We start from the raw sequence: 11,816 nt of genomic DNA, 5'->3' as shown, positions 1-11,816 counted from the left end.
GCTGAGCGCGGCGTGTTTTGGCAGTGGAGCGGCTGATCCGGGAGAACGGGCACATCTTCACCGAGGCGCAGTGCAAGGTGTGCAGCGCGCTGCTCATCTCCGAGTCGCAGCGCCTGGCGCATTACCAGGTGAGCACCGCGCCGGGCGGGGCTGCGGGGGGCCGGCAGGGCCGGGTAACGCTGTCACTGCCCGCAGAGCAAGAAGCACGCCAACAAGGTGCGGAGGTACCTCTCCATCCACGGCGAGGAGGAGCTGGCGTCCGGGAAGAAGATGAAGCTGGATGCCAAGGTGAGACGAGGACCGGGCCTGGGGGGTCGTGGGCTGAGCTGGGCGCTGCCCTTCTGTTCCCTTGTGCTCTTAGAAAGGGCTCTGTGGTTAAGCCGTGTCGGTGAGTATGGCTCCTGTCGCCTTTCCCTCCTAAAGAACTGCTCGTTGCCTCCTACTGAAAGGCCCTCCGAGAAGAGCAGGGGAGCAGCAAGTTGCCAGGGATATCACGGTGTGACATCTCATTTCACTGACAGCGCAGTGCAGGGCGCACGGTTTGCTGGACTTTGTTTTGCACTTTTTAAGTTTTATTTCAGCTTCTTGGTCAGTAAGGAGAACACCTGCCAGCTGTCTGCTCCATGACTCGTTTGGGAAACAGATTCTACTTCTCTGATTGCTTCAGCTTTAGTCCCTAACCTTCATAGGTTTGCCGTATGGATGGAGGGGAGGATGAAGGAGGTTGCCCTCATGCAGTGCAGTGCGAGGCCTAACAGTGACTGCTGCTGCCTGCCCAGCTGGCATTGCTGATGGCCCAGCTGATAGCAGCATTTGTGCTCCTTAGCTCACACCTTAGAGAGCAGGGGGCAAATCGGCTCTTGCTGCCGTGCAGTTAGCTTTGTGCTGGGCCCATGCCCCAACAGCTCCTCTACCTGCAATGTTTTACTGAGACTGAGAAAAAGAGAATCTGAAGCAGGAACACTGTCCAGTGAAGGAGAGAATGATGCTGTGCCACCAAAGTCCCATTCAATCAAACAACATCAACTTCAACTTCACATTCAGTGTCTCAGATGATTTAGTTTCTTGAATGCCTTAGAATTCCTCCTAGTAACAAACTTTCCCAACCTCAGCCATTCTGTGGTTCTGTGTGCACAGGAGAGCAAGCACGAAGGCACCAATGGGGAGGACAGGAACAAGTGTTGTCCCATCTGTAACATGACCTTTTCTTCTCCTGCTGTGGCCACGTCTCACTACCTGGGGAAGACTCATGCCAAGAATGTGAAGCAACAATCCCCTAAAGTGGAAGGTAAGTCTGTCTGCAGTGCTTTTGTGTTGTGAAGCTCAAACTAGGAAAATGCTGCATGTGATGATTTTCCACTGAGAGGTGCCATTGGACATGTCATCCTTTTTGTGTGTGTGTGGTCTTGCCTGTGAAACAGGGAAAGCCAGCAGTGTGCCTCCAGATCCACAGCCTTTACCAGCAAAGTGCTTGGTAGGATGGCTTGGCTAAATGTTCCTGCATGCAAGGAATGGGACAGAGCCCGTTGTTGTTCATGCAGCTGTAGAAGCATCTATCACAGGATGTGATGCTTGCTTAAAGCTTCCAGGGACCAAAGCGACTGGTGAAATGCCCATGAGATGAATTTGTCAGGCCTGCTCAGCTACAGAGCTGTAGCTTCTGTGGTTCAGGGACTTCTGAGCTGCAAACAGCTGGAAGCTGGGAGAGTGACACTGGGAAGTGTGAAAGTGTCCTCGTCCTGACCACGCGCTTTCCCTCTGCTGTCTGCCGTGGCCCATTCTCAAGGAAGGCCCTGACTATGAGAAGCCTTCAGGAAGGGAGGCTGCATGCCTGGTCTGGTGTCTGCCACTTCCCTGTGAGAGCAGTCTGCAGGTGTTAGCTCCTCTCTGGTGTTTGTGCCCCTGCTGGGAGTTGTTTTACCATGTGCCTTCCAGTTATTCCAGGAGCAATAAGGGAGGAGACTGGAGCAACACGGGTTTATCTGGAGGTCTTACGTCCTCTCACTAGGTTTCTTTTGGGGCTGTTTTATGGTTTTAGTTTTGGAGTTTTTTGTTTGTTTGTTTAATGCATGTTTTGGGGAAATAAAACTACTTTTTTTTTCTATCTAACTGACCAAGAGTTTGGATTCATCCTACAGAAGTGGTGCCCCCACAGAAACATCCTGCTACCCTCCCCACCTCTACTGTATCTTCTAATGAAGAGAAGAAGGACATTACAGACCCAGACAAGTTCTGTAGCCTCTGCCATGCCACTTTCAACAACCCCCTTATGGCAAAACAACATTATGTAGGCAAGAAGCACAGAAAGCAAGAAACGAAACACAAGCTGATGGCACGTTATGGCCGAACTCCTGACGCACCGGCATCGTCCTTCCTGGGTGAGTTCTCAGCAGGCAGGCTGGTAAGGAGCTGGAGAGCAGGGTGGGAGAGCAGCAGTGTGCATCTGCCAGGTCTCTGAACGAGGGGTTCTCTGTGGAGGGAGCAGGGGAGGATTGCTCGTGGTGAGGATCTTGATGATGCCCGTAAGACTGATCTGGTTGGTACTGTAATTCCTTGGCAGCAGGAGAGGTTTTTTAGACTGTAGCTGCTGGTGAGGAACTTTGAGTTGTGCTTTGCAATGTTGTCTCATCAAGTACGTGTCCTTTTTATTCTCTGTGTGGATAATCCAGGGATTTTGGCCAGTGCTGTTCCAGCTAGGTGGATTGCATCCAAAATGGAAAGATAAAAGTGGCATTTGATGCTTGAAAAATGTCTAAGGGACTAGGCAACGATGGAAGAAATAGGTTTAACTGCACCTGCTGCTTCAAAGCGCATGAAAGCCAAAGAGATTTCTCCCTGAATGCTTTCTGCCTCTGTGTGGGCACTTCATCTGATGAACTAATGCAACTCTCTCCGGAGCAAGCAGGAATGTGGAAAAATTGAGCTATTAAGGAGGAACTTTAGGCAGACAGTTAACACTCATTTGGTTTATGATCTGTTCCTTATGAGTGCTTCTATATATGATGAAAGCCCTTGGAGTCCAGTGAAAGCATTAGGAGCTCACAGTGAACTCCCTTGTTCCTTCTAGCATCCTTCTGTTGGACCAGGAAGTGCGTAGTACCCTGCTGGATGCTTGAAGTATATAATAAGCAGACAAATCATCTTAAAATCTTCTTCAAGAGCTTCTTTCTCTGTCATAAAAATGCCCATAAGCAGAAGATTAATTATTCTAATTCTTTGCGGTCCACCTTTAGCACTTATGAGAAATTAAACTCAATTATCCCAGTAATATTCTCTCCCACATTGTGCAGTCATGTAGAAGATGGAAAAGGTGCTTCGTGTCTTGTGTTGCCCATCTGCTCTTTACCTAATTAGTGGGGCCTGATCAATGGTTCCATCTTGTTGTGACTCAGGCTGTGGAGCCCCAACCCAAGCTGGGTAAGTGGGCAGTGCTGTTGCCATGTGATTGATGTGTTCTGTGGAGAGCTTACAGAGCTGGACTATCTCCATCCACATCTCTCTGTTGCTTAAGCCGTTCCAGGCAAGGTTACAGAGCTGTGGCATAGTGTGGAGCTGTTCTGGTGCAACAGGCTGCACTCAGGGATGTATTTTCCTGCTCCCTTTGCCTGTCTCTATGTGCTGACAGCCATGCCAAGCTGGCATGCCAGCAGAGTTCTTCCCAGCCCAAACTTCTTGTTCTCTCTTACAAAACAGGGCTTGAAATCAGACTTATGCTTTTGTAAAGGCTCTGTTCTCTAAACATACGTTCCCATGGGATCTGACCCTCAGCAGATGAAGATGTGTCATTCACAGCAGAGCCAAGATGCCTTTCTGCTTAAAGCTCCTCTAGGAGCCATTCATGTGGGGTGCTGCTGGAGTGTTCCCTAAATAACTTGTCTACCTGATTTTCAGCAGTGATATCTTGACCTCAGTTGTGAAGGGAGGTGGGTGTGAGGGCTGTGACAGCTCCTCTGGCCCTTCACATCCAAACTCAGCCGTTTTGAGAGTTAAATGGTGCCACTGGAGTCTGAAATCTGTGTGGGGCAGCAGCCAGATAGGGAACATCTGCTGTGCCACGTGTCGTGCCTCTCACTCAGTGATTATGCTGCTCTGCACCCCCTGAGTGACTGTCCCCTTTCCCCTTAAGGAAGTGTTTACTTTGTGAGACTCCCAGGCAGAGCCCTTCCCCAGAGAGCTGGAATTGAGGAGCACGTAATGCTGCAGGGATGTATGCCAGGACTTTCCCATTATGTGGCCAGCTCTGTTGCTTTGCTTGCTTGTTTGCTATCTATGACCCCCAGAACTTTCATTCCAGAGGAGCTGTCATGATACACACAACCACTGCTCTGCCTCCTGCAACTATTGTTAGAGACTTTTTTTTCTTTTTTTTTTTTCAGTTATCTGATACACTGACTGTAACTGAAGGGCCTGAGGATAGAGTTTAGTATTCCCAACTGGCACCTCTGCAGGGCTTAGCAGAGCTCTGTGCTGTGGAATTTGACGTTGTGTATAATCTCCTTTGGCTGCTTTTTTTTTTTCTTTCTTAATTGAAACATCAAATTTACAAATTTACTATCTCCCTTGATTTTTTTGTTAGGAGATGTACAGATCAGGAGAAGTGGGAATTTTGGAGAAAAGTGGAGTTACAGAGGCAGTAGAACATCAGGTTTGGTGTACTAATTGCTACGTTTTCACCTCATCTGATATTGTGAACTGGTTACAGGAAATGTGTGTTTGTTTTTGTAGATAACAAACCCATGTTCTGATCAGGAAAGGTTTTCTGGCTGTTTCCCTCATACCACTAACCAGAGGCTGACCGGTATCTGGTGGGGTAAGGGATCCTGTGACCTCCCTGCCTGGTCAGGCTATTCATTTGCTACTTGCTTTGTTTAGCAGTTATTTAACACATCAAGTGATTGATTATCTCACTTGTTTCTACCTCAGGCACCAAGTTGTTGGCTAGCTGTGCTGTGTGTGTTAACATTGATGTCTGTTTCAGCTGGGAAGGGCTACCCCTGCAACACATGTAACATAGTACTGAACTCCATAGAGCAGTACCAAGCTCACATCAGTGGCTTCAAACACAAGAATCAGTAAGTAACTTTCTTGTTTAGCTTTGTTTCTAGCCTTGCTTTTCAAACTGTTTTCAATATAGCACGAATGCAGTTTTGCATGTGTGTTTCAAGCTGACCCTTGCAAACAGAACAATATTTTTGCAAGCTTGTGCTGTTTGTTCTGAAGCCAATTAACCAGCGTAGGTTTGCACCCCCTCAGCCTCTTCAGCAGCTCCCTCTGCAGACAGCTCGAGGATGCTGCTGTAGCAAAAATGCCTTTCAGCTGCTTTCATTTCTCAGAGGTTCAGGTCTGCGTGGCCCTCTGCAGGGAGCACATCCATCCTGATTGTTGTTAAACGGCACTTCTGTAAGACCCGAGATGTGAATTAAAGCAAAGTGTGATGTAGCGGAGGTCCGCTTGTCATTCTGGTCTCTCTTGGAGCTGCTTGTTCTGAAATTTGGCACGTAGTCAGCACGCTCCAGAAACCTAGAATGTGTTTCTGAACTAGTGAGTTAAAGGGGATAATCCCCTGCACGTACTGTTCATCTTCTGCCAGGGAAATGATTAACATTAAATGTACTTATTCTGGACACTGGCAAAGTTCAGATCTCTGATTTCAAAGCATTACGTTAAGGAGGGTTGATAACTGACCTGGGGTGCTGAGACGGCTTAGAAGCTGCTCAGTGGGATAGAAGAAAGAGGTATTAGGAAATACTGCCTGAAGTGGTGACCGAATTTCCCAGAAAGACCAAAAGGAAAACTGGAATCTTGCATGGCATACCTGTGGAATAACAGCCCCGTTACACTCTTGAGTATTTGATTGGAAGGCATAAGCCTTGTCTGTTCCTTCATGAAGGCCAACTCTTGAAAAGCACAGCAGGACCAGTGGATGGCAAACATCTAGCCTGAATTTATCCCGTTCTAGAAAGATAACACTGAAGGCATTCCCAACATGCAGGCATAACCGCTCACTTTAAGGACATGGATGTTGTCCCAGCTTTTCCAGCCAAATAACTCCCTTTCAGAAAGCTGCTTCTGGATTTAGCTGTTAAGTCATGTTCCAGGCCAGCTTCTGCAGTCTGAAAGGAGCCAGGATACTTGCTTTGTAGTGGAAGCTCTTCACGGTCCTTGAGCTAAGCAATAGCTAATTCTGCCATCCTAAAGGTGTCTGTTTACACACACACACGCACACAGGCTAAGAATCCACTTGGAAGCTTTTCTGGCAAGTTGTTGACTTGTCTGTAGTAGGCTGCTACTCTGCTGGCAGCCGTGTTTTCTGAGCACTGATTGCAGCTGACAGATGTCAGAGCCATTCTGACACTGTTTCCTTTTTTCCCTTCTTTTCCTCTTTCTCCCTCCCATGTCCAGGATGCCAGGAGCAGGGCCACTTGTAGGACCATTCCCACCACAGCAGTATGTCCGGGAAGAAACAACGGCTCCAGGAGGCTACAGTTACTTCAGCCAAGACTTCTAGAGCAAGCTGCAGCACTGTTCTTGGAGTTGTTGGTGGCCCAAGAACACACATCCTTTGCCAGCCCACAACGGTTTCATTATCCCTCTGGATAAGCAAAGCCCTACCCTCCTGTATGCACCCGTTGAGCAGAACAGGGACTGAATCTGTCCGAAAAAGGATCCAGCTGGAAGAGACTTGGTAGACAGCAAATACTTCACTCCCTTAGAGTAGTTTTCATTGTGTAATTGCTTCCTGTAAAGGTGGGTGCGGTGTGAGAGGAAGTGTGTATCTGGTATAAGGAGAGTCTGGCAACAGGCTGGTAACATCTACCTCCTCCCTTACCAGAGCAAATAGTGGATTCCTGCACCTGGAGGCCAGCAGCCCGTGCTTAGAGGTGTGAATGGGACACCTTGTGAGTTGCCTGGCTTTTTACAGACCTAACATAGGAAATGGCAGCGTGGCATCTCTTGTCATGACTCCTCTGGGCAGGTTTGTTTGCAGAACTCCTTGGGCCACTGATTGCCATCAGAGCCTTTCACAGCACTGCGGTTCAGGAGTTGTGTTGTTTGGTGTCTAACAAGTAGTCATGATTTGTGATGTACAGCGCTGCTGGTGGGAGCGGAGGGCTGATGGGGAGTTAGAGCTCTTGTTTCTCCAGGCAGCTCAGCCCTCTGCTCTGAGGATTTCCACGTGGAAGGAAGAAACAGTTTAGCCTGGTTTCCTATGGAAACAGGTGTATGTGATCATTCACTGTGTGTGTCTTTACCCCTCATAACTTAAAGCAATCTCAGACAAACTTGGCAGTGGTGGAAATCTCCGAGACCCAAATGCAATCAGAGGAAGGTGAACAGGAAGAATCCATCATAGGTTCTGTGAGGGTCTGTGCGTAAGTGTGTTTTCTCTACTGCCAGCAAAATATTGATAGAGAAGGAGAATTTTAAAGGAAAAAAAAAAAGAGGAGATAAGTATAGAAATAACAGAGTACTGTAGTATAGCTTGGTTGAATTGTTTGCTGGCTGAAAACCTACAAGTTCTTTGGAAACCTGACTTAGCCCTTCATTAGACACTACTTGCCCAACCCCTCTCCTCAAAGTTCTTACACATTTGTACCATCATGGAGAAGAGATGTTCTGTCTTTCAAACCTGGAAATTAAGATAGATGGTCTCTTCATGTTACTAATGTACCAAATCTGTTAGGAGAGCCCCGAGAAGGAAGGGCGGGCATCTGAGGCTGCTGTGCGTTTAGGATGAGTTCTTCAGATGTTCTGCCCTTGAGCTAGGGCAGTGCCATTCTTTGCCGGCCCACCGCAGGAGCCCTGTTGTCGGGCTGGCCTTGTGCTCAGCTCCAGTGCTCCATGTCAGGCACCCCATGGCTTTGTCCCAGCCTCAGTGCCTCTGTGGAGCTGAGAGTTGGCCAGCCTGGGGCAAGTGGCATTGTTTTCCTTCCACGGGGCGGGAGGACAGAGACCTGCCTGGCCGACAGGAGCAGAGGTGATGGACGTGCGGAGCAGAGCCGCTGCCTCCCACTGCTGCAGCAGCTGCTGGAGGGCACTCTGGGGCCCTGCGCTCCCGGTGCTGCGTTCCAGGCTGAGCAGCTGCCGCCTTTGCGAGGCTGAGAGCCAGGCTGGGGGGGCAAATCCAAAACCCTGCGTGTGCTGGTCAGGTTAAGCAAGGAGAGAGATTTGGTTGCTAATCTCCGCACTTGGAGTGAGCGCCTTCCCTCCCTGCTCTAGGCTGTGCACGAGCTTTGTTTGCCTGCACCCTGCACAGGATCTGCCACCTCCCCTTAGGACAGGCTCCTGCTGGGCTGGGTTCGCCTTCCTGATGTTTTCCAGTCTTGCTGTAATGCTGAGGGCTGACCTTAGCCTCCTGCTTGAGAGGGAGTTTTGTTAAACTAAGCAAGCTGATCAACCAGCAGAAAATTGCAGTGAAGTAAAGGAAGCATTGTGTGCCTGGTGGCACTGGATGGCCTCCAGCTCCGATCTCCACTGCTTAGCTCTCGTCTCGCTGCACGAGGGCAGGTGCCTGCTAGATGTGCTGTGCATTGACACCAAGAGGTATCCATTTCCAGCACTGCCCAGTCTGGTGTGTGACTCCATTCTGTGTACTGACAATTTTGCCTTCCTCTGTACATGATGTTTATGTATCTGCTGTTTCCCTAAGGTGAAGCTCTCCAAATAGAGTGTTTATTACTACTTCTGGGTGCTGCCTCTTTACTATAGTCCTTCCTGGGTTTTTGCCATCCTTCAGAGCAAAGAGGAGGATACAGACACCTCTGACTTGTTTGGGAGGGGTGGGAGGCTTGTGTTTCCATCTGTTATCCCCAGGCATCTTGAGATCCAGACAGAGCCACCAAGTGCCTTCCTCTGTGCTCCACTGGCACGTCTGCATGGCCTGGAGCACACCAACGTCACCAAGGGGGAGGCAGGACAGTCTGCACACACAGAGTGCTGGCACTCCTGCAGACTGTTGTGCTGCTTGTGCTGAAAACATCCGTCACAGCCACGGGGCACTGGGCCGTTTTCTGGCAGCTAGGGAGCAGAGCGATGGTGTGCAGCCACTCCTCTGTCTGCACCACGCCTCACTGGGGCAGGATGTGCTCCCAGCACAGCCTAGATGGGTGCCCCCCATTGCCTAGCTGCAGGCTATGTCCTGTCGCCGGGTCCAGCTGGCTCTCACCTCTTATCCTGGTACCATACTGCAGCACCCACAGGTGCCCAGCAGCACGGTGCCACAGGAGCTACGGCCTGGCAATGGGGCGGTGTGCTGGGGGAGGCAGAGCACACTGTGGCCCTTTTGTCCCACAGCAGTGCTGCCTGCCCCTGCCCAGGCCCCTGCGGGCAGCACCTGGCTGTGCCGGGGCTGCAGCTGCCGTGGCCAAGCCCCAGCGCCTTCCGTGCTGGCAGCAAGCACAGGGCGTGGAGCCACCACGGCCACATCCCCATAGAGGTGCTGCCATCCCCTGCTCTTTCATAGCCAGCTCTGCAGAGCTTGCCCAGCTGAGCCCCGGCACGGCGCTGGGACCCCCTCAGCTGGGGAGGAGCGCAGCCCCATCTGCAGCCCTAACCACTGCCCTCCATCGTGGTCCTGCTGTCTCCATCAAGTAAATCGGGTGCAGATGTGGGGCTGGGTGCCTGCTTGCCATTAGGGTTTGGGAACGCAGGGGTGGCTCCTGGGGTATCCTGGCTTTGAGTCCTGCAGCACGGCTTGCTCAGCACATGGGGTGTGCAGCATCCTGGGTGGCAGCACCCATACAGACTTTTCCCGAGCATGGCATGGCTGCCCCCAGAGGAGCTGTAGGATGCAGCCCATGCTGTGCTGCAGGATGCTCCCTGCTTGCCTTGGAAGGAGCACAGTGCCTGCTGATGAGGGCTTAGTTAAGGCTCACGTCCCTCACTCCGCAGCCCCTTTGCCAGGCCCTGTGTTTTCACCTCCCCAGAGGGAACAACAGGTTCATGTTTGCCAAGTGGTGCCTGGTTAAACCTTAACCTGGCCGGGTTGCTCCATCGGTCCCTCCCTGTGGGAGATAAGGATCAGCAGGAGTGCAGCATTCTGCTCCCTGGGCAGCAGGGACTGAGCTCCTGCCTTGAGCCCACTCTGCAGGACAAGCTGTAGGGTTGGGACCTGTGTCCCACAGCCAGCTCCTCCACGCCTAGCAGCCATGCACCCACAAGGCTGGAGCAGGCACCAGCATGGCTGACCAGCAGGCTGCAGGCTTGGCTGGGGCAGTGATGCCAAGTGTTGAGGGCAGTGGGGCTGCAGAGAGCCGGTGGGTACTCTCACGTGGCTCTTGTGGCCCCACTCGCTCGGCCTCAGCATCCCGACACCACGCGTACAGGGTGCTGAGAGCCGGGGACCTGCATCCCAAACAACAGCCGTTCAGGAGATGCCAAGAGAAACTTCCAGGAGGAAAGAGCCTCCTGGCCTCCGCCCCCCCCCAGGAGCTGCTGGCCGTGCACGCTGGCCGCAGGTGCGACCGCAGCAGGACCGGCGGCGAGCGCTGGGGCCAGGCACAAGGGGCGGCTGTGTTCCCGCAGCCCCGGCTGCCTTCCAAGAGCAATATTGTTGGCACCAGGCAGGCTCCCTGCGCCGGCAGCGCATACATGGGCCTTTCATGACGGGAGCGGGGATGATTTACTGCCTGGGGGAAGGGGCAGGGGTGGGAGGATGGAGCCCCTGCGCCCAGCCCCTCATGCGTGCTGCTGCTGCAGGACCCTGCACGTGAGCGGGGCTGTGGATCTGGCTGGGCACAGGCAAACATTGGGGATCGCCCCTCCTTGGGCACAGGGCAGAGCAGCTCCCGCTGCCCCATCCACCCTATGCCCACTTCTGAGCACCTCCACCCTGCGCAGCTCAGTGGCCATGGGAACGCGTGTTCCTTGTGGCGCAAAGCGAGGTTCCAGGGCAGGGCTGTGCTGTGGCACAGGGATCCGGCACTGGCACAATCCCCCCTTGTTGAGCTGCTGGCGTGGCGGTGCTATGGCGGAGCTGCCGGAGGCGGGCAGCAGGCGGTGGGCTGTGCTGCCGTGAAGGGCTTTTTGTTTGCCTTCAGTTGCTGCTATAAATCAAGCAAGGCAGTCCAAGCCCCCCGGCCCTCAGCTGGGAGGGGAGCAGCTCCCTGCAGCTCGCACCCCCATGCCCCATCCTGGCACGGGACGAGTTGCCGGCACGGGTCCCATGTGCCCACCTGGCTCCATCCCCACTGCAGGAACCAGGCAGGCATATGGGGGGTCTCGATGCCCATCCCAGGCTCCCAGCACTCCTGCAGGGCTTCGCGCATCCCTCCCCAGACAGCCGCGGGGGATCTGCTGCTCCCACCACCGGGGGCCCGGCTGCTGCCTCTTCCTCGCTGGGCATCTCCGTGCCCCTCTCTTTTGGTTTGGTTTGGTTCAAATCGAGCCGAACCGAACATTTTTCTGCGCTTCCGGCACTTTGCAAAGCTCTGCGGAGGCGACTGCTCTCCGTGAAATTGATGTTCTCGTCCGCTTCACGCGTCGGCAGGAATGCGCTGTGCAGAACAGCTGCCGGGGGCTGCGGCCGTGGGGGCTCCAAGAGGGGAGCGGGAGCCCAGGAGGAGAGCGGCCGTGCACGGGATGCGGCACTGCTGCGCCCCGAAGTCGCGGCGCCGCGGGATGGGGGTGACAGCGGCAGCCCCGAATGGCGCAGCACCGCAGCTCCGTCGCAAAGCGGCTCCGGGAGGAGCTCCGGGGCTCGGCTCCCGGCTCCGTTCCCGCACGGACCGGAGAAACGGGACGCGGCCGGGACTGCTCCCGGTGCCGGGGGTCCCTCCGGGGAGAGGTGTTTATGGCGCGGATTAGGGCGGGCCGGC

The 11,816-nt window shown here is 53.1% G+C and overlaps 1 protein-coding gene across 1 annotated transcript in view; it reads left to right on the top strand.

Moving 5' to 3' along the window:
* Window positions 1-7,444, top strand: part of ZNF346 (zinc finger protein 346) — an 8,600-nt gene extending 1,156 nt beyond the window's left edge. Inside the window, exons 2-7 of the mRNA XM_010719062.3 lie at window positions 7-128; window positions 196-288; window positions 1,138-1,288; window positions 2,139-2,378; window positions 4,979-5,072; window positions 6,403-7,444. Of these exons, the coding sequence (XP_010717364.1) occupies window positions 7-128; window positions 196-288; window positions 1,138-1,288; window positions 2,139-2,378; window positions 4,979-5,072; window positions 6,403-6,508 (806 nt within the window). The 3' untranslated portion in view covers window positions 6,509-7,444. The remainder of the gene's footprint in view (window positions 1-6; window positions 129-195; window positions 289-1,137; window positions 1,289-2,138; window positions 2,379-4,978; window positions 5,073-6,402) is intronic.
* The last annotated feature ends 4,372 nt before the right edge of the window (window positions 7,445-11,816 follow it).

Source organism: Meleagris gallopavo, chromosome 15, assembly GCF_000146605.3.
Source record: "Meleagris gallopavo isolate NT-WF06-2002-E0010 breed Aviagen turkey brand Nicholas breeding stock chromosome 15, Turkey_5.1, whole genome shotgun sequence".
Taxonomy (NCBI): domain Eukaryota; kingdom Metazoa; phylum Chordata; class Aves; order Galliformes; family Phasianidae; genus Meleagris; species Meleagris gallopavo.
The sequence above is the reverse complement of the archived record's forward strand: the minus strand, read 5'-3'. Positions and strand labels throughout refer to the sequence as shown.